At 37.6% G+C, this 26,636-nt stretch overlaps 2 protein-coding genes and 1 pseudogene across 2 annotated transcripts; 2 read left to right on the top strand and 1 right to left on the bottom strand.

The window, feature by feature from the left end:
* LOC102175073 (olfactory receptor 10K1) lies at positions 180 to 1,121 on the bottom strand. The gene has a single exon (XM_005677272.2). The coding sequence runs from the start codon at positions 1,119 to 1,121 to the stop codon at positions 180 to 182; it is 942 nt and encodes a 313-aa protein (XP_005677329.2).
* On the top strand, positions 10,448 to 11,413 carry LOC102189359 (annotated as a pseudogene).
* LOC102189641 (olfactory receptor 10K2) lies at positions 22,176 to 23,114 on the top strand. Its single transcript, XM_005677314.2, has one exon. The coding sequence runs from the start codon at positions 22,176 to 22,178 to the stop codon at positions 23,112 to 23,114; it is 939 nt and encodes a 312-aa protein (XP_005677371.2).

Genomic DNA, 26,636 nt, shown 5'->3' with positions numbered 1-26,636 from the left:
TCATGTCTGCATGGCCTTCTTAGAGTATTACTCATGGCAGATAGCCAGAATATCTTAAGTTCTTTGAGTCCCATTCTTTTCATATGAAAACTGTCATTTAAATAAAAAATGTTTGAAAGCACATTTTACTTGGCACATAAAAGGTTTACAATTAACTGAACGGTTAAAAAACTAGTTCTTTAATTAACAGGATATGAAGTCTGGACCATTGCTCTTCGAAGAGCTGATTTGAATTCCTTATTTCTTAGACTGTAAATCATTGGATTGAACAATGGAGTGAGGATTGTATAAGACACAGATATTAGGGCATCTTGACTTGAAGAGTAATTGGATTTGGGCCTTAAGTAGATGAAAGAGGCACAACCATAATGAACAGTTACCACAATGAGATGGGAGGCACAGGTAGAGAAGGCCTTGTATCTTCCAACAGAGGATGGGATTTTTAGAATGGCAGAGATGATGCGGATGTAGGAGACCAGGATAAGTAACAGGGGAATAATTAAGGCAAATACACCAAGCATGAATATGACCAACTGACTTAGACGAGAGTGATGAGATGCCAGCTTGAGGACAGGAGAGATATCACAGAAGAAGTGATGGAGCCGATTGGAGGAGTGGAATGGCAGGTGAAATACTAATGAGGTGGTGACCAGTGACACAGTGAAGCCGCAGGCACAGGCAGCAGCCACGAGTCCCAAACACATCCCATAACCCATGAGCACTGTGTAGCGCAGAGGGTCACAGATGGCCACGTAGCGATCATAACCCATGGCTGCCAGCAGGAAGGAGTGAGAACAACCTAAAAAGAGGAAGGAAAACATCTGGATAGCACAACCCAGAAAAGAAATTGTCTTCTTCTGGACCAGCAGATCAACCAGCATCTTAGGTACAATGATGAAGGTATAGCAAGTCTCAAAACAGGAGAGTACAGCAAGGAAGAAATACATGGGGGTGTGAAGGGCTCTGTCCAGCACAATGGTGGAGATGATGATGGCATTGGTGCCCAGAGTGAAGAGGTAGACCAGCAGGAAGACAGCAAAGAGCAGCTGCTGCAGTCCAGCCAGAGATGAGAAGCCGAGGAAGACAAACTCTCTCACCAAGGTCTCATTGACCCACTCCATGGTCACTACAATACAGGAAAGCCAGAGCCCGAGGCCAGAATTCAGAGATGGAGACGTGCATGAGGAACTGAGCACAAAGTCTTCAGGTGGCAGGCATCTCCAGATGTTTGACGGAACTCATTGATTCCCTCCAAAAAACACCTGCCAAAATAAGAATTAAGGCTAAATGTGGAACAGAGCAAGTGACAACCAATTAACAGACTTTTTGTCAAGGCCAAGAACATATTATCTCTCTAGCTAAGGATTAAGGACATACATGAAATTATTTTTCCCTTGTACTTATGAATTACTGTGTTTTTCTTGCTTACTACAAGCCAAAGGAAAGTAGCTCTCCAAAAGTGAAAAACATGTTAAACTTCAGCTATCTGAGCTTGATCAGAAAGTAGAATAAAGAATGAGACGCTTAGACACAGTAGGTGAACTTTAGATAACCAACCACAAAATGGGAAGGGACAGGAAGAATTAGATGATCTCTGAATAAAAGTGTGGGGGGGATATGTGTCATTGACAGCTTGTTATAAGATATGTGGAAAGACTATCATATACCTTATGTCAGTTACTCATTATGACAATTTTATGTCAAATTTTATGTCAATAGCCAAAACAATATGAAAAAAAAAATAGTTTTCAGACCAACTAGGAACACTGCCAGAAGTTCTACAAACTAGAGCACTGAGGAAGAGTGGAACAGAAGATAACATTAATTTAAAGAAAAGTTTCTCCTTTTTTTAGGAAAAGAATCATCAGACTTTAAAAAGAATCTCATGCACTTTGTGGCATTTTAAACACATTTCACCTTCCCCCATTCTGAGATGCCTCAGGAAAATAGAGCTTTGCAAAAATGTTACACAAAGTGACAGAGAATGAGACAATTGGACAGTTTTCCAGGATTACAACTCCTAATCAAATCACAAGCTTTATATATTTTTCATATTGTTATGACAATAAGATCCCTTTTTACAATATTGTATTGGTTTTGCCATACATCAACATGAATCCACCACAGGTATACACGTGTTCCTCATCCTGAACCCCCCTCCCTCCTCCCTCCCCGTACCACCCCTCTGGGTTATCTCAGTGCACAAGCCCCAAGCATCCAGTATCATGCATTGAGCCTGGACTGGCGATTCATTTCATATATGATATTATACATGTTTCAATGCCATTCTCCCAAATCATCCCACCCTCTCCCTCTCCCACAGAGTCCAAAAGAAAGATTCCTTTTAAATATTCTCATACTACATCCAGTTTGCAAACTGCTATTTTAAAGTTGTTTATAGGGCTTATATCAGATAATTCTATCGTGGGTGTATTCCCCAACTGTCAAAGCCAATAAAATGCTTCTTGGGTACAAAATCATTTAGCATTTATTGGTTGTAACCAGCCTTCATTTATGCACTTTTCAGTATGTTTAAACTTTTTCATCATTTTGTGTTGAGGAATTACTTGCATCTACTACCAGAAATTTTTGTTTTTACATTTTTTATGACAATAGCAAATCTTGATTTTCTAGACCTTAAGTTAGGTAATCAGAAATTTCTGAAAAGATATGTTTTTTTTCTTTCTCAATTACTACAAATTGATCATAAACTTAGTAGATGTAATTATTTGAAGTTAATATTAAGATATACATGCTGATTTTAAAGTTCTTTAACACAAATGACAGGGAATTTTTTTCATTTTGTAACTGTAGATGTATTGTTATTACATATAAAGAATGTAAATATCATGTATATCACCATTAGATATATATGTATGTGTATGTGTATACTTGTATGTATATGTATGTATGTGTATACTTAAATATATAATATATGTATGTTTTCTACATGAAGAAACTGCAAACCAATCAGGCAGTTTATATAATATCTTTATCTGGGTAAAGGAATTTCTGTCTCTTTCAAAACACTGAGGGAAATCTCAACTTATGATCATTGCTTATCGTTTTCTTATCATTTTCCCAAGATTTTTCTGGATCTACTGTCAACTAATCCATATCTAATTCTAACTATATTCTCATGCCACTGAGTGTAAATTGTAGAGTAGACCACAGAAGTTAAAATTATCTGCTACTGAAGGAGCACCTGTATCTATCCAATACTATATATATATATATCCAATACTATATATATATATATATAATTTATCACTCAGACTCATAAGGGCAGCTGATTTCAATTAGATGACATTTTTATATTGTAAATATAACCCCATATTCTAAATGAGTTACATGATTTATATATTTTCCCTTTTCATGATTTATGGAGACCCACTGGCAAAGTATATCTGAGAAGGCAGATCAGACCCCTCTGCCCAAGAAAACATCAAAGACCACCACAGTGTGTTATATCTGTATTAGCGATAGAAAGATTTAAGAGTAGAAGATTAAAAAGATCTTCCAGCTGAAAACTCACAGGCTGTAAAATTAAGGTTAAAGATGCCTCAATTGGAGATATATACTTTAGGTATAGCTTTATGTGACTTTGTCAAAGTACTTAACATGCGTATTCAGTTTCTTTATTTTTAAAACTTAGTGTAACCAGGCAATAACTGTAATTAATAAACAGAAAGTACTTAACAAGAGGCTCTTAAAATAATATCCTGTAGAAAAAGTTTTGACTTAAAAGACTCTTACTCCTTGGAAGAAAAGTTATGACCAACCTAGGTAGCATATTCAAAAGCAGAGACATTACTTTACCGACTAGGGTCCATCTAGTCAAGGCTATGGTTTTTCCTGTGGTCATGTATGGATGTGAGAGTTGGATTGTGAAGAACGTTGAGTGCCGAAGAATTGATGCTTTTGAACTGTGGTGTTGCAGAAGATTCTTGAGAGTCCTGGGACTGCAAGGAGATCCAACCAGTCAATTCTGAAGGAGATCAACCCTGGGATTTCTTTGGAAGGAATGATGCTACAGCTGAAACTCCAGTACTTTGGCCACCTCATGCAAAGAGTTGACTCACTGAAAAAGACTCTGATGCTGGGAGGGATTGGGGGCAGGAGGAGAAGGGGACGACAGAGGATGAGATGGCTGGATGGCATCACTGACTCGATGGACGTGAGTCTGAGTGAACTCCAGGAGTTGGTGATGGACGGGGAGGCCTGGCGTGGTGCGATTCATGGGGTCGCAAAGATTCAGACACAACTGAGCGACTGAAGTGAACTGAACTGAAGAGTTCATTACTGACCTTCAAGAGACATTTTAACTGAGAAAGTCCAAAACTCTCTAGTTAGATGATCCCTAAACTCCCTTTATGATATTTTAGAACCTAGGGATGGAATTCAGGTTATGATCCTTAGAGATGACATTTCTGCACTTATTTTTGTAACTCTTTAGATGCTTCAAGGAATTTTATATAATTTAGAATTAAATACTGACCCAATAATCCAGGCTACTGGGTACCTCAAAAAGGGGCAAATCTATCGTTTTTCAGATCCAAAAATTTTGACGTTTTCAAATACTTAGGGAAAACATTCATCAATCAATTAAATCGAGAGAAATCATGTACACAGCCTCAGATATTAAAGAAGTGGAATTTTTGTTTTCTTAGATACACATGAAAATCCTGAATTTCCTTACTAAAATGGAGATTAAGTACTCAGGTTTCAATTATAGCTAAAAATATATCCATAAGTACACAGCAAATAAAGAAGTGCAGGTTCAGTAAGTATGTGTTTCACTTAGTTCATGAGGCAGTTAAAAAAAAAAAAAAAAAGAAAAGAAGATCTAGCTGGGAGCAAAACTGACCCAGTCTGATCATTAAGGAAAATTTGAAGAACTATATGAACCAACTCCAGTCACTCTTAGTACCTGGAGTTAAAAGCAGACCTTGGTTTTCTTTCTTAATCCTGTCACCTGCCAGAATTGCAATGGGAGGAGGTTTTGACAATACTACCACTCACCAAGGTTTAGACCCCACAAAGCCCCAGACTAACTAGATTGATATTTCTCACTGCTCAACAAATACCTACATTGCTCTCCTCCTTTCAACTCAGACTGAAACAGCTATTCAGAATCTAGGATCCCTTGACAAGTAGATGCTATGCCAAAGATCAGTACTCGAAGAAATATCAGCAGAAGAGTGTGAATCTGCCTTGAGACAGAAGCTCTCCTCTGTATCAACAGAGGTAGCCTCCCCTGTTCATAAGGACTCTCAGCATTTCCAGGCAAAATCATTACCTTTAGAAATTCTGATGACCAACATCAGGTGTGGTTATTAGAAGCATATGCTGTGATTGTTGGACTCCTGAGGCTTGATGTATTGCCTTGGAGACATTGTCCTGGGGTTTATTAGAAGTTAAGGTCATTATGGAAAAATAATGTCACAAGGTAGCTTTAGTTGAGGAACCTGGGGAGTAGGAGCCATAAGGATAATTGGCCCTTGTCTTCACTGGAAGTTGAGTCCATCTGTTAAGGATTCTGAAGGAGAAATCACCACAATTGAGACTGTAATGCAAAGACCAAGAGGAAATTTTTCATTGACTTTTAAGTCAGGAAACAAGCATGTTTGTTCAGTGAGTCTCAGCTTTATTTATGAGTCAAAGGAGGGCATAATTGCAAATTTATCTTCTCAGGTCCTTGTTCATAGAAATTCTAAGTAGGAGCATAGGAGTGTTCTGCAAAAATCTAAATTTTTGACAAGTGTCTTGTTAAAATCTAGTTGAGCATTATCATTAAGTTTCTGGTTATTTTACAAATTTTTACTAGAATAACTATATATATATAGTTGTCAATTTCATCCAAGCTAATCCAAAATCTACATAATTCTAATCCAAACTCCAGCATAAATTGTGAAAGCAACCTAACAATACAAACTTATAAAGTTTACATGGAATAATAAGACACTTTTGTAAAAGGACAAGTGATATAGAGGTTCACTTTCCCCAATAGTCAGATGCCTTAGTGATAAAAAAAACTTGCTTCTATTACAAAGAGGCAGATAGGAGATCTCTGAAATTGATCTATGTATATTTGGAAAATTTGTCTTTGACTAATTACCTCACAAATCAGTAAGACCATTTTATTTAGTAAATAAAACTGAGAAACCAGGCTCTCTCTATGTACACATCGCCTAGAAGTAGGTGTCATAGTATAAAATAAAATGGCTTACTGAAGGCTCAGGCAAAGCACCACCTGTGTGACAACACATGATGGAACGTCATAGGTCTACTCAAAGCAGTGTATGCTCTGAGCTAGCAAACAATGTATTGTGCCTATTCTCCAACAACAAAAATATGTTACATCTGTGAATCAATGTAATGGGGGGAGGGGGTGGGGTGGAAATGATTCTTTTCATTATTACCTCTAATGACTTACATAATATTGGGCTTCATAGTTTAGAGTTGTTATTTTTCCAAGGAGTGTTGCTTCTATCAGGAAACAGAAAAACAGAAGTTGAAACTTGCCCTTGGTTACTTGAGTCTACTTTGTTCTATTTACAAATCATCCACAGATGGGAAGGAGATTTTTACACTAGTTAGGATATTGATCCTATTTTTATAATTACTATATAATTGATTTTCTCTTTCTGAAAACGTTTTGCTTAATGCAAAAATTTAAATGTAAAGTATAGATCTGCAAGTTATACATAGACCATAAATGAATGGATTTAGTTCTGTGCTTTCTATTCAGTTTCTTTGGTCTGTGTGTTTTTTTATTTTGCCAATGGCATACCATTTTGAATACTGTAGCTTTGTAATATATTTTTAAATCCTAAAGAGTGAGGCCTCAACCTTTGTTCTTCAAGATTGCTTTAGCTATTCCATGTCTTTTGTGGTTCTATATTTAATATCAAGGGTGGTTTTTTTCCTATTTTTAAAAAAATGTCAATAGGATTTTCATAGGAATTGAACTTAGTTTGTAGATCACATTGGGTAATATAGACATTTTAACAATATAAATTCTTTCAGCCTGTGAATCCTGCAAGTCTTTCCATTTATCTGGTGGTTAGATGTCTTTTCTTTCATGTTTCTTCATTCATTTCCTTCTTCGGTATTTTACAATTACCAGTGTACAAGTTTTTCACCTCTTTGGCTAAGTTAATTTCTAAATATTTTATTCTGTCTGTTGCTATTATGATTGGGGTTATTTTCTTAATTTCCTTTTTGGATAATTTATTGACAGTGTATAGAGACATACTTGGTTTTATGTTGATTCTGTATCTTGCTACTTTACTAAATTTGTTTATTAGTTTTAATACACATTTTCTGATTGAATTATTAGAGTTTTCTATGTATATGTTTGCATCATCTGCAAATAGAAATACTTTTCTCATTCTGATTTGGTTGCCTTTTATTTCTTTTCCTTGTCTAATTGTTCTGACTAGGACTTCTAGCACTATGCTGAATAGGAGTGATGAAAGTGGGAATCCTTTGCACTGTACCCAATCTTAGATAACAAGCTTTACATTTTCTCTCATTGATTATGATTTAGCTGTGTGCTTTTTGTATACCAACTTTACTGTGCCAAAGTAAGTTCTATAACTATTGGGAGAGAGTTTTAATCATTATTGGATGTTGAACTTTGTCAAATACTTTTTCTACATATATTTATTTGATGATGCTTTTCATTTCATTAATGTGATACAGCACATTGATTGATTTGTACATCTTCAACCACCCTTGTATCATAAGAATAAAATATGATAAATGTAATGTTCTCTTGTGTTTAGTTTCCTAGTATTCGGTTGAGGTTTTTCCATCTATACTCTCTAGGGACATTGGGTTGTAGTTTTTCTGTTGTCTTTATCTGGTATTGTTATCAGGATGATGTTAGCCTCATTATTTAAATTTGAAAGTATTCCATCCTCTTCTATTTTTTCAAAGCATTTAATAAGGGTGTGTATCATTCTTTGCATGCTTGGTAAAGTTAGCTCAAAAACCACCTAATCTTGGATTTTTCTTTATTGGGAGATTTTTGATTACTGATTAATATCTTTATCTGTTATTTCTCTACTTAAACTTTCTCTTTCTTCTTCATAGAGTTTTGGTAGATTAATGTTTCTACAAATTTATTCATTTCTTCTAAATTACTCAGTTTAGAGGTACACAGTTGGTAATAATATCTTTTATTACTTTTTTAACATTCTGAGGCATATATTATAACATCTCCTCTTTTGTTTCTTTTATTTTATTTGAGTCTTCCCTTCTTTCCTACTTAATTTAGCTAGTTCAGTTCAATTCAGTTCAGTCGCTCAGTCGTGTCTGACTCTTTGCGACCCCATGAATTGCAGCGCGCCAGGCCTCCCTGTCATCACCAACTCCCGGAGTTCACTCAAACTCACGTCCATTGAGTCGGTGATGTCATCCAGCCATCTCATCCTCTGTCATCCCCTTCTCCTGTGTCTCCAATCCCTCCCAGCATCAGAATCTTTTCCAATGAGTCAACTCTTTGCATGAGGTGGCCAAAGTACTGGAGTTTCAGCTTTCTCATCAGTCCTTCCAAAGAACACCCAGGATTGATCTCCTTTAGAATGGACTGGTTGGATCTCCTTGCACTCCAAGGAACTCTCAAGAGTCTTCTCCAACAGCACAGTTCAAAAGCATCAATTCCTCGGTGCTCAGCTTTCTTCATAGTCCAACTGTCACATCTATACGTGACTACTGGAAAAACTATAGCCTTGATTAGACAGACCTTTGTTGGCAAAGTAATGTCTCTGCTTTTCAATGTGCTATCAAGATTGGTCATAACTTTTCTTCCAAGGAGTAAACGTCTTTTAAATTCATGGCTGCAATCACCATCTGCAGTGATTTTGGACCCCTAAAAAATCAAGTCTGACACTTTTTCCACTGTTTCCCCATCTATTTGCCATGAAGTGATGGGACCAGATGCCGTGATCTTCGTTTTCTGAATGTTGAGCTTTGAGCCAACATTTTCACTCTCCTCTTTCACTTTCATCAAGAGGCTTTTTAGTTCCTCTTCACTTTCTGCCATAAGGGTGGTGTCATCTGCATATCTGAGGTTATTGATATTTCTCCTGGCAATCTTGATTCCAGCTTGTGCTTCTTCCAGATCAGCATTTCTCATGATGTACTCTGCATAGAAGTTAAATAAGCAGGATGACAATATATAGCCTTGATGTATTCCTTTTCCTATTTGGAACCAGTCTGTTGTTCCATGTCCAGGTCTAACTGTTGCTTCCTGACCTGCATATAGGTTTCTCAATTGGCAGGTCAGGTGGTCTGGTATTCCCATCTCTTTCAGAATTTTCCACAGTTTATTGTAATCCACACAGTCAAAGGCTTTGACATAGTCAATAAAGCAGAAATAGAGGTTTTTCTGGAACTCTCTTGCTTTTTCCATGATTCAGCAGAGGTTGGCAATTTGATCTCTGGTTCCTCTGCTTTTTCTAAAACCAGCTTGAACCCTCATTCCATAGTTCATCAGGCACTCTATCTATCAGATCTAGGCCCTTAAATCACTTCCACTGTATAATCATAAGTGATTTGATTTAGGTCATACCTGAATGATCTGACCTAGTGGCTTCCCTGGTTGCTTAGATGGTAAAGCATCTGCACACAATGCAGGATACCTTGGTTTGATCCCTGGGTTGAGAAGATCCCTTGGAGATGGGAATGGCAACCCACTCCAGTATTCTTGCCTGGAAAATTCCATGGACGAGGAGACTGATAGGCTCCAGTCCATGGGGTTGCAAAGAGTCAGACACAACTGAGTAACTTCACTTGAATGGTCTAGTGGTTTTCCCTACTTTCTTCAATTTAAGTCTGAATTTGGCAATAAGGAGTTCATGATATGAGCCACAGTCAGCTCCCAGTCTTGTTTTTGCTGACTGTATAGAACTTCTCCATCTTTGGCTGCAAAAAATATAATCAATCTGATTTCAGTGTTGACCACCTGGTGATGTCCATGTGTAGGGTCAATTTAGCTAAGACTTTGTCAATTTAATTAAAAAAAAAAAGCTTTAGTTTTATTGATTCTTATGTCTATTTCCTTAGTCTATATTTGATTGATTTCCTCTCTAAGTTCATTATTTTACTCCTTTCATTAGGTTTGGATTAACATGTCAATTAAATAAATCATTTTCTTCTTCCATAAAATGGCAGGATTGGATGAGATGAGCTTAAAATCACTGACTGATTTTAATGTGCTTTGTATGAATCTTCCATGCAAATCATAATACAAAGAATGAGAACAATTATAGAAATTAACTTATTCAGGTATCATTAACTTGGAATATTTTTAAACTTATGTCGCTGCTTCTCATGCCTCCTGCTTTCCCCTCCTTCCTTTATTAGTGTGCTTAACTTGTTACTAATTGTTTTCATATCAATATCATTAGCTTTGTACAGAAATGCATTCGTGGTTTCCATGGAAGCACCTCACCTTTGTCATATTCTTTCTGTTCTGGAGGTAAGGATGTCTGAGTTTGGTTCCCAGTGCCTATTGGTGAGGTAGAACCAGAATATGACCACCAAGTCCATCCTTATAGGCGTCTTAAAGCTGGGCCATCTGCAGATCCTTCTCTTCTTCTTTTCCTCCTGGTCTACCTGACCACTCTAATGGCCAGTGCCACGACCATGGCTGTCATTCCTTTGGATCAGGCTTTGTACACTCCTATGTACTTCTTTTCCTTCGTCTCCTCGTGCTCTGAAACCTGTTACATCTTGCTCATTGTACCAAAATGCTGACCAGCTGTTTCCACAATACTATTTCTTTCTCAGAATATAGTTACTTCCCTGTTTATTTCTTTGTGGAAATGCTGTTTTCTAAATGCTGTGATGGGCTATGATCACTATACTGCCATCTGCAACCCTCTCAACTACACACTCATTGCAAGCTGTGCCACCTGCATGCTGGTTTCAGCCTCAAGCTTCTGTGGTTTCCTGACCTCTGTGGTTGTCAACACCTTGGTGTTTAGTGTTCCCTTCTGTGCCTCCAGTCAGATCAACCACTTCTTCTGTAGCATTTTCCCAGTCATAAAACTGGGCTGCACAGACACCAACCTGAAGGAGATGGTTATCTTCTTCCTCAGCTTTCTGGTGTTGCTGGTTCCCTTAGTGCTGATCTTCATGTCCTACGCCTTCATTGTTTCCACAGTCCTCAAGATCTCTGTATAAGGAGGTGTAAAGGCTTTACCACCTGGTCCTCCCACCTCACAGTGGTCATTGTCCACTCTTGCTGTGCTTCATTTATCTATTGAGGTTCACATCCCTGTACTCCTCATACACCAGCTTGCAGCAGTGACCTATACAGTGATCACCACTCTACTCAAACAACTTGCCTACAACATTGAGGAATAAGGAAGGGAAGCCTACTCTGAAAAGTTTCTTATAGTATCATTTCCCAAAATGATATTTGTGAGTTGATAAGTTGGCAAAATTATATTCGTGAAAGTGTCCTGGATGGAACTTCAATTTGATAGGCAAATAAATTTTTTTGTCAAAAAAGAAAGATAGAAAGACTTAAAGTTACCTGAATCATTTTTATTGGAAAGTCATTATGAGTGGATTGGACAAGATGGTGGAGTAGGAAGACTCTGAACTTAACTCCTTCTATGGACACATCAAAATTACAGTATTTATAACCTCATCAGTTACAACTATTGATGAGAAAGGCTGGAAAGCTAGCAGAAAAGATCTTCTACAACTAAAGATATAAGGAAGGAACTACAGCCACAAGAAGAGTCACAACTGATGACCTGAGTGGGCAACTCACAGACAGATTATTATTACAATCACAGAGATTCTCCATAAGAAGTAAGAAGCCTGAGCTGAGCCCCAAATCAGGGGCCTTATGACAGAATGATGACCTTGAGAATGTTTGGCTTTGAAAGCCAGCAGAGCTTACTTTCAGGAAAGTCAGAGGGTTGTACAAAATAGAGACTCCACTCTTAAATCCACAGTGATGGTTCATAGAAACCAGAGATCTGAGTGGGCTGAGAGTAGATAAACTTACACTTTTCATTTAGGCTATTAGGCTGATATTTAAATGTGTGATGTGGTCACATTGTTTTGCAGATCTTTCATTCTGCCTGGATATCCAATTATTATTTATGATTTAATCAATATAATCAATACTTCTATTGGAAGTACATTGGAAATCACATCCTTTAGATGTTTTATACCTGAGAACAATAAGACTCAATTATGCATGTTTTGAATTAGCTAGTATGAACCTTGTTGTTTAATTTTAAGATTAAATTTAATACATATGTTTGTTCACTATATACATTTCTATGTAATGGTTCCTCCCAAATTTACCTTATTAAGGTATCATTATTTACCTTTGTTCTAATTTCTTATATTTTTACACAGTAATTCTTGCCTTAATAGGACATACTCTAAGTCATCGTCAATCTGTCATGGAATGCAGTCAGGTCTTATAATTTAAGATTCTTTGGGATGCAAATAAAAGATAATCCAACTCAAACTGGCATTAACAAAAAATATAATGTGGTTTATTTAAGCTTGAAAAATTCAGTGCTACTGTGGTTCTGGCACCACATTTGATACAGAGTTCAAATAGTCATCCTTAGTTATCTGGATGCACCGCATAGATCTCCTTCTTCAGTCTTGGCTCCATTTTTTTTAGCCTAAGCTCAGCAGGCTCTAACAACTTTAGCTCACAAAATCTAGTCCAGAGGAAGAAATAATTCACTTCCTTGGATGTAAAAACAAAAGTTGGGAAACTGAATCTTGTTAATCCTGGTTGAGCAGATTTGGATCACATACTCATCTTGAATCAAACACTACAGGAAAAATCCAATGTTCTGACTGACTTAGTAAATATTACCTGCTCCTCCTGAAATTTCAGGATGAAGCAATTCAATGAACATGAGAGCAAAATTTAAAATATAATAAAATCAGGATATTACTCCAAGTAGTGGGTGTGTCCGTTTATATTTCTTTCTGGAGAAATCTCTACTTAGCTTATTTACCCAATTTTAATCAATTTCTTAATATAAATCTATTTATTTTAATTGGAGGTTAATTACTTTACAATATTGTATTGGTTTTGCCATACATCAACATGAATCCGCCACAGGTATACACGTGTTCCCCATCCTAAACCCCCCTTCCTCCTCCCTCCAGGTACCATCCCTCTCGGTCATCCCAGTGCACCAGCTCCAAGCATCTAGTGTCATGCATTGAACCTGGACTGGCGATTCATTTCATATATATTATACATGTTTCAATGCCATTTTTTTGCTATTAAATTATATGAATTCCTTATATATTTTGGATATTAGTCTTTTACCAGAAACATTGTTTGCAAAACTATTTTTGTATTTCACAGATTGTCTTTTTAATTTGTTGATTGTTTCTTTGCTGTGCAGAAGTTGTTTGACATAATTCTACTTACTTATTTTTGCTTTTGTTATATGTACTTTTGGGGGCATATTAAAAAAGCCTGCAATGGCAAATGTTAAGAAGCTTTTTCTCTATTTTTTTTTTTACTAAGAACTTTATAGTTTCAGGCCTTATGTTTAAGTTTTTTAATCCATTTTTAGTTCATCTTTTTGTATGGTGTAGCAAAAGGGCCCTATTTTATTATTTTGCATGTTGCTATCCAGTGTTTCCCAGAACCATTAATAGAGGCTATGCATTCTCCAATTTGAAAAAAAAAAAAGTCAAAGGTGTATAAAAAATACTCAAAACCATTAATCATCAGGGATATGCAAACTATAACCATAGTGAGATATCATCTCACATCTGTTAGAATGACCTTTATCAGTGAAAAGATAATATATTGGCAAGGATGTGGAGAAAGGGGAACTCTGGTACACTGTTGGTGGAAATACAAATTGATACAGCCATTAGGAAAAATACATGGAAGTCCTTTTAAAATTCAAAATAAAACTACCATATGATCTAGATATCCCACTTTGGGGGCAGTTATCAAAAGGAATTGAAATTAGAATCACAAAGCAATACTTGCATTCTCATGTTAATTGCGGCACCATTCACAATAGCAAAGATATGAAAACAACCTAATGGTATGTATCAAAGAAAATAGATTTTTAAAATGTAGTATATATAGAGAGAGCACAATATAAAAAAAAGAAAAAAAAAAAAGGAAAGCCTAACATTTGCCACAGCGTAGGTGAATTTCAAGAGTGTTATGCTAAGAGAAATAAGCCAGACACAGAAAGACAAACACTGCATGATCTCCTTATGTGTGGAATCTGTGAAATAGTTAAACTCATAGAAGCAGACAATAGGATGATGGGAATAAAGGAAATGTGGAGATGCTGGTTAAAGGGTACAAAATTTCAGTTAGCAAGATAACTGGTGATGTACTATACAGTATATTACTTTGAGAGAACAGTAGTGTATTGTATACTTAAAATTTGCTTAGAGGATAAGCCTTATGTCTTCTTATCACAATTAATAATAAATGATAATAAAGTTAGCTAGAGAAAATTTTGGGAGGTCATGAATATGTCTATGGTTTTAATGGTGGTGTTTGTTTAATGGATATATATTGTTGTTCATTGCTCAGTTGTGTCTGACTCTTTGTGACTTCATGGACTTCAGCACGCCAGGCTTCCCTGTCCTTCACCATCTCCCGGAGCTTGCTCAAAATTATGTCCATTGAGTCGGTGATGCCATCCAACCATCTCATCCTCTGTCATCCCCTTCTCCTCCTTCTCCCAATCTTTCCCAGGATTAGGGTCTTTTCTAATGAGTCAGTGCTTCCCATCAGGTGACCAAAGTATTGGAGCTTCAAGTTAAGCATCAATCCCACCAATGAATATTCAGGATTGATTTCCTTTAGGATTGATTGGTTTGTTCTCCTTGTAGTCCAAGGGACTCTCAAGAGTCTTCTCCAACACCACAATTCAAAAATATCAATTCTTTACGTTCCAACTCTCACATCCATACATGGCTACTGGGAAAAACCATAGCTTTGACTAGACAGATATTTGTCGGCAAACTAATGTCTCTGCTTTTTAATATGCTGTCTAAGTTGGTCATAGCTTTTCTTCCAAGGAGCAAGCGTCTTTTAATTTCATGGCTGCAGCCAACATCTGCAGTGATTTTGGAGCTAAAAAAATTAAGTCTGCCACTATTTCCATTGTTTCCCCTTCTATTTGCCATGAAGTGATGGGACTGGATGCCATGATCTTCATTTTTTGAATGTTGAGTGTTAAGCCAACTTTTTCAGTCTCCTCTTTCACTCTCATCAAGAGGCTCTTAGTTCTTCACTTTCTGCCATAAAAGTGGTGTCATTTGCATATCAGAAGTTATTGATATTTCTCCCAGCAATCTTATTCCAGCTTGTGTTTCATCCAGCCTGGCATTTCACATGATGTACTTTGCATAAAAGTTAAATAAGCAGGGTGACAATATACACCTTTGAAGTATTCTTTTCCCAATTTGGAACCAGTGCCTTTTTCCATATCTGGTTCTAATGGTTGCTTCTTGTCCTGCATACAGTTTTAGCAGGAGGCAGATAAGGTTGTCTGGTCATGGATATATACTTATATCAAATTCATCAAGTTGTATACATTAAATATGTACAGCTTTTTCCATCTCTATCATACGTTAATAAAAAAAAAAAACTTTAAAAAAGTTAAAAAAAAAAAAAAAACTACGTGCATTTGGAGTAAATGATGGACACCAATAACAACAACAACAAAAATGCTCGGCATTTAGAATCAGATATCTAAAATTTCACTTTTCGTACTTATTATTTCTCTATCTCACTTATTTTCTGTTATTCCTTTGTTTTCACATTTGTTCTCAATATCATTATTTCTCAATTTATCAGATAGTTGATGAGTTCTTACTATGTATCAAGCCATTGTTAGGGGACTTTAATATTTATTGACATTTATTGACATTGCTTTTGAAATCATCCATTTCTAGCTTAGCCACAGGCAAGTAGAAACCAGAAATTTTGGAAACTGGAAAATAAATGATGATATTTTTGTTTAAGAGGTCACTTGTATAATTTGGATAATGCTACCTGTGACCATTTATTCATCCAACATTCAGTACATCTTTAGTGTCTCCTATGTGTAACAGTATGCTATATTAGTTTCTGGATAATGGAATAAAGAGCAATAAAAATGAACTCAGTGGTTAATGGTGAAATCAATCTCCTTTCAACTTTTCCTGACCTGGGCCTTTACTGTAAAAGCAACATTGCTCAATTGGTCCTCTCAGCCCAACAGAAAGATATATTCCCAATTATAAGTGCAAAAGCACATTTTACACTGAATAAACATGCTTTATAATGTACCTATCATCATGAATTACATCTTTCAATCCTTTGGTAACATAAAATTGAGAAATCAATTTAAAATAGTCAATTTCTGAAAATTGTTACATCTGAGAGTAAGGCTTAGAGCCTTCCATTCCCCAAGCCCTAGTGCTTGAGTACAATTTGGAGCAACTTGGTATTTGATAACTTGCCTCTACTTTCCACAATCAATTCAGCTGTTTAATTAAACCCAGTGCGACATCTCCATGGTGATGATTCTGGCATCAGGAGACCCACAGAGAAACCTCCCACTACCAATATATGCAATGAAAGTGCCAACACTTCTGTGGTCACTATTAGATATGACCTGTGGTCTTTGGTCAGTTGCCACAAAATGTCAAGAAGAAATTAGTTACATTTGATTTTGGTCTGGGTCTTTGTCCCCAGACCATCATCATATCTCTACCCCTGAGTAGAGATCAGTAGCCTCGGCCCTTTTTGATCTTTCGCATTTCCCATTTCAACTGGATTCCCTTTTTGATCTTTCCCATTTCCCATTTCAACTGGATTCTAGCTCTTGTAGTCACTGTGCCTCTGGGAAAGAGAGAGGCAAATGGGGGCCCATCTATGAATACCAGACAACACATTGGACTGAGCACCTACAGAAATGAGCAACTGGACAATGGACAGGGAATAAGAGTAAACATCTAATCCCCAACAGGACCTGTGCTTTCTCAGCTCAGGTAAGAGACAGAGAAGGGTGAGGGGCCCACACTGGTGCAGCGGCAGTGAGAGACAGAGATAGCCACACCCAAGAATGAGGACTCCGAATAATGTTAGTCAGGATTAGTGACATTTTAAAATGAACTTTTATAGAACTATGCATGTACATTTTATATATATATTTTAAATCAACTGTCTCATTGATCTTCCTAAATTTACATAGACACAGTCTTGGTTCTGATTTAATTCAAAAGTACATTCAACAACACTTTATTCACAAGACTTTAGTTTCATTTTAGTAAGAACAACAAACATGAGATCTACCCTCTTAGTAAATGTTTAAGTATACAATAACAAAATGTTAGCTATAGGTACAATATTATACAACAGATCTCTAGAACACATTCATCTCACAGAAGTGAAACTTAACACCAATGAACAGCCACTTCCTCTCTCTCTTCCTTGCCCCAGGCCCTGGCAGCCACAATTCAACTTTCTCTTTCTATGAATTTGACTATTTTAGATAACACTTACAAATGGAATTTGTCCTTCTGTGTGTGGCTTATTTCACTTAGCATGGCACTAGTGGTAAAGAACCCACCTGCCAATGCAGGAGACATAAGAGACGTGGATTGGATTCTATCCCTGGGTCAAGAAGTTCCCCTGGAGGAGGAAATGCCAATCCACTCCAGTATTCTTGCCTGGAGAATTCCATGGACAGTGGGGTCTGACAGGCCACAGTCCATCGGGTTGCAAAGAGTCAGGCATGAATGAGCAATTAACATTTTTACTTCGTCACAGCTATACATAACATATATGACCCCAGTTTTCTGGAGATCCTCTTGAGTATGAAACAAGGACAAAAATGCAATATCCCTTCCTCAGCCCTGGGAATAATCTTTATCTTATATACCCTTCCTGAAATCAATGGAGTATACCAAGCAGTATGATAAAAAATATTCTCAAAACCATCTCCCCTTTTCAACTCCAAATTACAATTACAGAACTAATATTTTGTAATTTTTAAGCTTTGCAATGATATTCTCTTATTCATTTTGAACAAACTTTGAAAAGTAGGTTAGCTGGTATCTGAATGAACCCTGTTATAAGGAAGAGGAAAGTACTTCAGACAAGTTGAAGTCCTATAGCTAATACACATGGGGGTTGGGACTTGAGCCTGTAACAAAATTGTAACAAGAATCCTTTTTTCCTTTTTTTTTTTTCTTAATGCTACACATTTATTAAAGACATCAAAAGTATTGTAAAGTAATTAACCTCCAATTAAAATAAATAAATTTATATTTAAAAAAAGACTAAACTTATTGGTAAGGATATGGAAGAACTGGAAGTCCCAAAGTCTTTTGGAAGGAATACAAAAATGAAACAAATATTTTAGATCACAGTATGTGCAGATGTGCTCAGTCGTGGCCAACTCTTTGAGACCCCATGAACTTTAGCTTGCCAGGCTCCTCTGTCCATGGAATTTTCCAAGCAAGAGTACAGGAGCGGGTTGCCATTTCCTTCTCTAGGGAGGAATCCTTTTGTTAAAATACTATCCTATGTAAGGAGGTGACAGAATACTATTTTTCTTTTCTCACCAACACACACACGCACACATTTTATTCCTATGCCAGTCGGAATACTCATAGTTTGGTGCTTGTTCCACTAGCTGTGTGAATTTGAAAGGAGTCTCCAAACACTTTGATTCTCAAATTATTCTCTCTTACAGTGAAGAAGTCAAAAGTAATATGTACCTCATGAGATCATGATGAGGACCAAATAAGAAACCAAATATAACAGTATTTTCATCCTATCTGCATTATGAAAAACATGATAAATGATAGTTCATGTTATATTTCTACATAATGGATCTAAATTTCTGTTGATAAGCTGATAGCAAAGTTATATCCTATTTTTTCTTCCTGGAAACGTACAGATGGACTAATATTTGGGATGATGATCCCCAAAGAAGTTAACTGAATTGGGTTTTTTTCTTTGTTTTTGAGTTTGTGACCTCAATGTGACAGTTTTGGTAAAGAAAAGAAAGGAAGAAAAAGAGAAGAACGGAGTGTCTCTCAGTTCACAGAACTATGTAAATTTAGGTATTTCCTTTGTAAAAAGGATGTATCTCTATGCTTGACAACAAAACGACATGTATTTGTTCAATTCTGAAGGGCTAATCAACATTAAGGAAGATTAGTCAGCTACATCACAAGGTTTACATAAAGACTGACACTGACAGTCCATATTTTTCTCAAAATGTTTATAGGTGACATTCAAATGGCATTTGCTCTTCAAAGATTTCCATGAAGTTGCTTGGTTTTTCTCAAGATTTTTGAGATATTTTGCTTCTTCCTTGATGATATTTATGATAGTATGTCTTACAATATGCCTAACTATTTTATTATCACTTCCATGAGAAAGGAAAAATCATTTTATTTATATTTATAACTGTAATGCTTAAAATATAATAAAAATGATAAAGTCATAAAATATGGATATTATTAAGTAATCTACTCTAATCTTTCAGTTCAGTTCAATTCAGTTGCTTAGGCATGTCCAACTCTGTGACCCCATGGACTGCAGCACACCAGGCCTCCGTGTCCATCACCAATTCCCGGAGTTTACTCAAACTCATGACCATTGAATCAGCGATGCCATCCAACCATCTCATCCTCTGTCATCCCCTTCTTCTCTCACCTTCAATCTTTCCCAGCATCAGGGCCTTTTCAACTGAGTCAGCTCTTCGCATCAGGTGGCCAGTGTATTGGAGTTTCAGCTTCAATATCAGCCCTTCCTATGAATATTCAGGACTGATTTCCTTTAGGATGGACTAGTTGGACTCCTCGCAGACCAAGGGACTCTCAAGAGTCTTCTCCAACACCATAGTTCAAAAGCATCCATTTTTCAGCACTCAGATTTCTTTATATTTCAACTCTCACATCCATACATGACTACTGGAAAATCCATAGCTTTGATTAGATGGACCTTTGTTGGCAAAGCAATCTCTCTGCTTTTTAATAAGCTGTCTAGGTTGATCATAACTTTACTTCCAAGGAGCAAGCGTCTTTTAATTTCATGGCTGCAATCACCATCTGCAGTGATTTTGGAGCCCCCCAAAATAAATTGTGTCACTGTTTCCACTGTTTTCCCATCTATTTGCCATAAAGTGCTGGGACCAGATGACTTGATCTTCATTTTCTGAATGCTGAGTTTTAAGCCAAGTTTTTCACTCTCCTCCTTCACTTTCATTAAGAGGCTCTTCAGTTCCTCCTCACTTTCTGCCATAAGTGTGGTGTAATCTGCATATCTGAGGTTATTGATATTTCTCCCAGCAATCCTGATTCCAGCTTGTGTTTCATCTCTAATCTGTAAGAACTCAATAAAGGACTCCACTGGTGTCTCAGATGGTAAAGAATCTTCCTGCAATGCAGGAGACCTAGGTTCAGTCTCTTGGTTGGGAACATCCCCTGGAGAAGGGAATGGTTACCCACTCCAGCATCCTTGCCTGTAGAATGCCATGTAGAGTGACTAACAGTTTCATGTTTTCATTTTCAAAGAGCTGATGCTGATTTCCAAATATGTAGGCTAAAACATACATAAAGTGTGCATCATTAATTTATAGAGCATCCACAATGAGAAACTTCTAAATTGTTATTCATACGTGACTAAGTCTGACTATGCAATACAAGTTTATCTTCTAAACTTATCCTATATACCCCCACCCTCCAAAATAGGAATTTTGGGAAACCACCTTTGCTCTTTGCAAGGTGTGGATAACCTGCCTGTGTGACTCAGACTACAGAGAAAGTGAAAGTGAAGTCGCTCAGTCGTGTCCGACTCTTTGTGACCCCATGGACTGTAGCCTACCAGGCTCCTCCCTCCATGGGATTCTCCAGGCAAGAGTGCTGCAGTGGGTTGCCATTTCCTTCTCCAGGAGATCTTCCCGAGTCGAACCCGGGTCTTCTGCATTCCAGGCAGTCGCTTTAACTTCTGAGCCACAGAGGAAACCAAACCAAATACCAAAGAACTTGCTTGGAGCTTCAAGATCAGTCACCTTGCCTCCGTTTCAGTGCAGAACAGGACTCTAGCAAGACCAAGTTACTTTTAATCAAGCTTGGAGAACTTAGAGGAATGATAATTTCTCTTAAATCCCCTCTGCACCCCTAAGAAAGTACAGAAAGGCAGCTTCAACAACTTGCCATGAGTTAAATAAATGCTCATTTTATCCTTGATGAAAATATTTCTAACTCCCAAAGAACAACAAAAAAAGTGATTAGATGAAATTATTTATTAAGCACCATGTATTGAATGTCTCTTTTGTAATACATGGTTCCAATTAATTTACTGTATAGCCCTAGAAGGTAAGAATTACTTTTCTCATGATACAAATGAGAAAGTGGGACTTAGAGAATTTATGATCTTACCACAAGAACATGCCAGAGTCAGGATTAAAGCTTATATCTATCTAAATTCAAAATTAATTTTATTCCTACAGTATTCAATTTTACATGTGTTTGCAAGGATAAAATTTAAGATTATATTTGTATAAATGTATTAATTGTCCTGAGAATTGAGGATCCTGGAATTAGAAATATAATAGTAATTATGTAGTAATAAATTTACCTTCTAAGCAATAAAAATCATTGTTTTAGGCACTGAACAAAGAATCAAGGGGATAGATGGAGGAAGAAAAGATGTGTCCATTTCATAAGGTTTAAGTTGGGGAAATGAAATGGTATACCTATAGAAGCAGAAAACATCAGGGTCAACACAACACTTTTCTCCAGAAATCAGGAGGTGTAACTGGTTTCCTAAAATCTTTATACATCTGTAAAAAAGAAATGTCAAGAAAGTTTTCCTATGATGTTAAAAATATTGGGGCAACTCAAAGTTGGATGCTAGCTTTGAATAATTTTAGATGCTTCTTCATGTCTTACAAAAACCAGGAAGGAGAATGATGACTGTCCAATACAATATTGTAAAGTAAAATAAAAATAATAATAATAAAGTTTAAAAAAAAAAGGAAGGAGAATAATGAGTAAACTCAAAACCTGAGAATACATGTTTTATTATCACCAGTTTCTTGGGATTCTTCTCTTTTTCAGGGATTTTTCTTGGCACTGTCTTCTCTCTCAAATTGTCTCCTGATTATACATCTTCCATGGAGTGTGTCAATGAGACCTTGGTGAGCGAGTTTGTCTTCCTCGGCTTCTCCTCTCTGGCTGGGCTACAGCGGCTGCTCTTTGCTGCCTTCCTGCTCGTCTACCTGTTCACCCTGGGCACCAATGCCATCATCATCTCCACCATTGTGCTGGACAGAGCCCTCCACACCCCCATGTACTTCTTCCTTACTGTCCTCTCCTGTTTTGAAACTTGTTATACCTTCGTCATTATACCCAAGATGCTGATTGACCTGCTGGCCCAGAAGAAGACCATCTCCTTCCTGGGCTGTGCTATGCAGATGTTTTCCTTCCTCTTTCTAGGTTGCTCTCACTCCTTCCTGCTGGCAGCCATGGGTTATGATCGCTACGTGGCCATCTGTGACCCTCTGCGCTACACAGTGCTCATGGGGCATGGGGTGTGTGGGGGACTAGTGGCTGCTGCCTGTGCCTGCGGCTTTACTGTCGCACAGATCATCACATCCTTGGTATTTCACCTGCCCTTTCACTCCTCCAACCAACTACACCACTTCTTCTGTGACATCTCTCCTGTTCTTAAGGTAGCATCTTACCATACCCACTTTAGTCAGATTGTCATTATCATGCTCTGCGCGTTGGTCCTGATTATCCCCCTGCTGTTGATTTTGGTATCCTATATTCGCATCATCTCTGCCATACTCCAGTTTCCTTCCACAGTAGGCAGGTACAAAGCTTTTTCCACCTGTGCTTCTCACCTGATTATTGTCATTGTCCATTATGGCTGTGCCTCCTTTATCTACTTAAGGCTTAAATCCAACTATTCCTCAAGCCAGGATGCTCTCATATCAGTATCCTACACGATCCTAACGCCATTGTTCAATCCTATGATTTACAGTTTGAGAAATAAAGAGTTCAAATCAGCTCTTCAAAGAGTTGTGGGAAGAACAATTTGTTTATCATGACATTAATCTAGATTCTGCATTTTTAAATACATGGGGAAAAATTCCCTGAGTAAAAATGATCAAGCAATGAGCAGTGTTCAAGAACAGAGATATTTCTCAATTATTAAAAAAAAAAATAGTTTCTTGTCATGGTCACATAAATTATTGTCTACTGAAATCCTCTTGATTGACAGAAAAATATTGTATGGTTACTGTAGGAAAATATACACAGATTCAGAATTTTATACTCTTGCAAATACTTTTACCCAATCTCGGCCAGATTGTAAATGTACAAAATACTGTACAATATTAACTCTCTGGTTTAGCAACCCAGAAAGCTCCTTCTCTTTATTACCTCCTTTTCTGGATGTTAAGATAGTCAGATCACAATTTGTATTATTTATCATTTTTTCAAAATCTTAATTTTTTATTCTATTCTCCAAAAAATTTTAACCTATAGATGGAAAACATTATTTGTATTTATAAAGCAGAGTGAGTAGACAAAACCATCAAATAATATTTAGTCTTTATAAAGAACAAACACCCTTCAACGTCTTTGGCTTAGCTTAGGACACAATTTTTAGCTGAGATGGCATTGGTAAAGTTACAATTTTTGGCGCCTAAGTTATATCCAATGTTCAAATAAGAATATTATTCCAAAAGATATCCATTTCTATGTTTCTAGTGTATTGAGCACTGGTTTTTTTTTTTACTTATTTTTTTATGCACCAGTACAAATCTAAATTTAGTAGAATTCCTTAAAGATGTTCACAAGGACATTGGTTAAAGAGAAGACCTAAAATCACACAACCTGGGCAAGAAAAGCAGGCTAAGTTTAACCACTCCATTAAGTAGAAAAGCCTGTGTAAAGAGCAAACAGCATCTGTCTCATGAAGCCTGGGGATCTTCACGTGCACTTCAAGCCAGATTTTGAGTTGAACATTTTACTTATGTTCCTACAGAAATGAGAGCAAACAAAGCGCTCCTTGGAGAAAGCTGCCTCCTTGCTTTATATATTTTTTTTTCCCAAGATTGACTTGCTAATAAAGGTCTTCTGACAGAATCGTTCCATTTCTTATTATTTTCTTCCACAAGTTTCCCCATCAATGTTGTATACTCTCAGGGATTGCAGGAAGAGGGTAGAAACTGGAATGTTTTATTCACAAGCCCTGATTTAATGTGGGATGCTGAGCTTGTCTGCTACTAATGCAAGCCGAATGCACTTCTCTGAAGCTTGAAACTTCCTGAAGGAGGGGCCTGAAGATCATACTGCATGCCAAGTCACTTCAGTCATGTCCGAATCTTTGTGATGGCATGGACTGTAGCACATGAGGTTCCTCTGTCCATGGGATTCTCCAGACAAGAATACTGGAGAAGGTTGTCATTCCCTCCTCCAGGGGATCTTCCCAACCCAGGGATCAAAATCTCCTAAATTGACCAGCAGGTTCTTTACCACTAGTGCCACCTATGAAACCCCAGGGATCAAAGCAAATTTAATTTGGCCATCAAGTCGTCTTTTCTTTAGTTCCATTGCTCAGCCCAGACTTCTAGCCTATCAAGTTGTCTCATGAAAAGGAAATAAACTGATAACCTCTCATGTGAATCAGTTTAATGTGTTAATTGTCCAATCTGTAATTATGTGCTTCTGTTTAAAAATGTCACCTTACTTGAACATTAGAGCAGACCTAGGAAGTACATATTATAATCTACTTTTTATAGATCAGAAAACTGACTCTCAGAAAATTAAAATGCCTTTTCCATTAGTGAGTAGAATTAATACTGATCCCACATCACTCACTTCCTGTTTTAATGCTCCTACAATGCTCTTGCATGACCCTTTGTGAAGACTATGACTTTCTTAACAGAGTTTAGAATGCACAAGAATTCATCTTCAACACAAGATTACAAAAAAAAACAAAAAACTGTAGACTCATTAACGTCTGTGTAAAAAATCTACGAATAGGTATGATGTAAATGGCCTTTATATCATATGGTGTGGTTAATCCCTATCCTGCTGTACACGGTATTAAAGGAGGAGGAAAGAAAAAGCCCCCATCTCTTGCTTTGTTCTTTCCCAAGATTTATGGATACCATCATTTTGAGTCAGATAGCATAACACTCACAAGTAGGAAGGATCACTGTGTGTGAAGAGGTAATGTATATTAGAATGATCCTCCTTTTGGCAGTTTATGCTTCCTCTTTTTTTTTTTTTCCTATATGACCATAACATTAATTTGGCCTTGAGCCTGTGCTCATGGGTTAGAACTAAACATCTTGCCCTCTTTCCTCTTTTCATAGACACATGAGCAAAGTCCCTCTCTCTCACACACACCCTTGGCCCATGGTTAATTTTAGCTCCCCTCTTTATTCATATGTAACTTGCAGGAAAGAGGTAAGATCTTCGAATTTGGGATTGGCTTGAGTGAGAAAGAAAAGCCCCTTCAGCCTCCAAACTAGGTCATGTATTTCAGCTGAGCTTACAGAGAAATCTGCACTTAAGTTTCAGGTATAAATTCAGCAATAATAATAAATCGGTTTGTTTATTCTCTCCACTTCTGGCTGACCCAATGGACATAGCTGTTGATGCAGCAGTAATTCTGCTATTATTTAGGGGGAGCTCATATATGCATCGGAGAAGGCAATGGCACCCCACTCCAGTACTCTTGTCTGGAAAATCCCATGGGCGGAGGAGCCTGGTAGGCTGCAGTCCATGGGGTCGCTAAGAGTTGGACACGACTGAGCGACTTCACTTTCACTTCTCACTTTCACTTCTCACTTTCGTGCATTGGAGGAGGAAATGACAACCCACTCCAATTGTTCTTGCCTGGAGAATCCCAGGGACAGGGGAGCCTGGTGGGCTGCTGTCTATGGGGTCGCACAGAGTCAGACACGACTGAAGCGACTTAGGAGCAGCAGCAGCATATATGCATAAGGCACACAGTAGCCCATGACCAAGTGAGTACCTCATGCCATGCATTCGCAGTGCTCTAAGTGAGCTCAGCTGCTACATAAACCTTGCGATGTGCATATGAAGTGCTATAAGTGATCTCAACTATTACATTACAAAACGTGGGGCAAGAGTGAGAGGCCGTGGGGTGAGAGAGCCTGGCCAGGCCATCTTGGCTAATTTGCTCTTTCCCTATACTCCACTCCTTCAGGATCTCTCATCTCACAATGCAGGTTCCACCCTCTGCAGCATCCCCCCAGAGCATAATGCCACTACCTGAACCCACATCCTGCAAGGACAGTAGAGACTAAAACAAACAGTCACACCCCCAACACAAAGAAAAACCCAATGCCAGGGATCACCTGGAGCTCATGTCACAGTCTCCACCCTCACAGTGCCAGAAGAGACACCCACTACATGTGGAGCGCCCTTATATCCATGGCCGACTCCAGTCCACCATCTATCTCTGCAACTCCAACCCTGAGGAGTTTTTATTATTAAGGACCCGCAAAACCCCCATAGGCACAGGGCCCACCCCTTCAAGGAGGGGATTTTTGTGGCATTCCCAGCCTACCCACAAGATACCAAATGCTTTC

The sequence above is a fragment of the Capra hircus genome, chromosome 3 (genome assembly GCF_001704415.2).
Source record: "Capra hircus breed San Clemente chromosome 3, ASM170441v1, whole genome shotgun sequence".
Lineage (NCBI taxonomy): Eukaryota > Metazoa > Chordata > Mammalia > Artiodactyla > Bovidae > Capra > Capra hircus.
The sequence above is the reverse complement of the archived record's forward strand: the minus strand, read 5'-3'. Positions and strand labels throughout refer to the sequence as shown.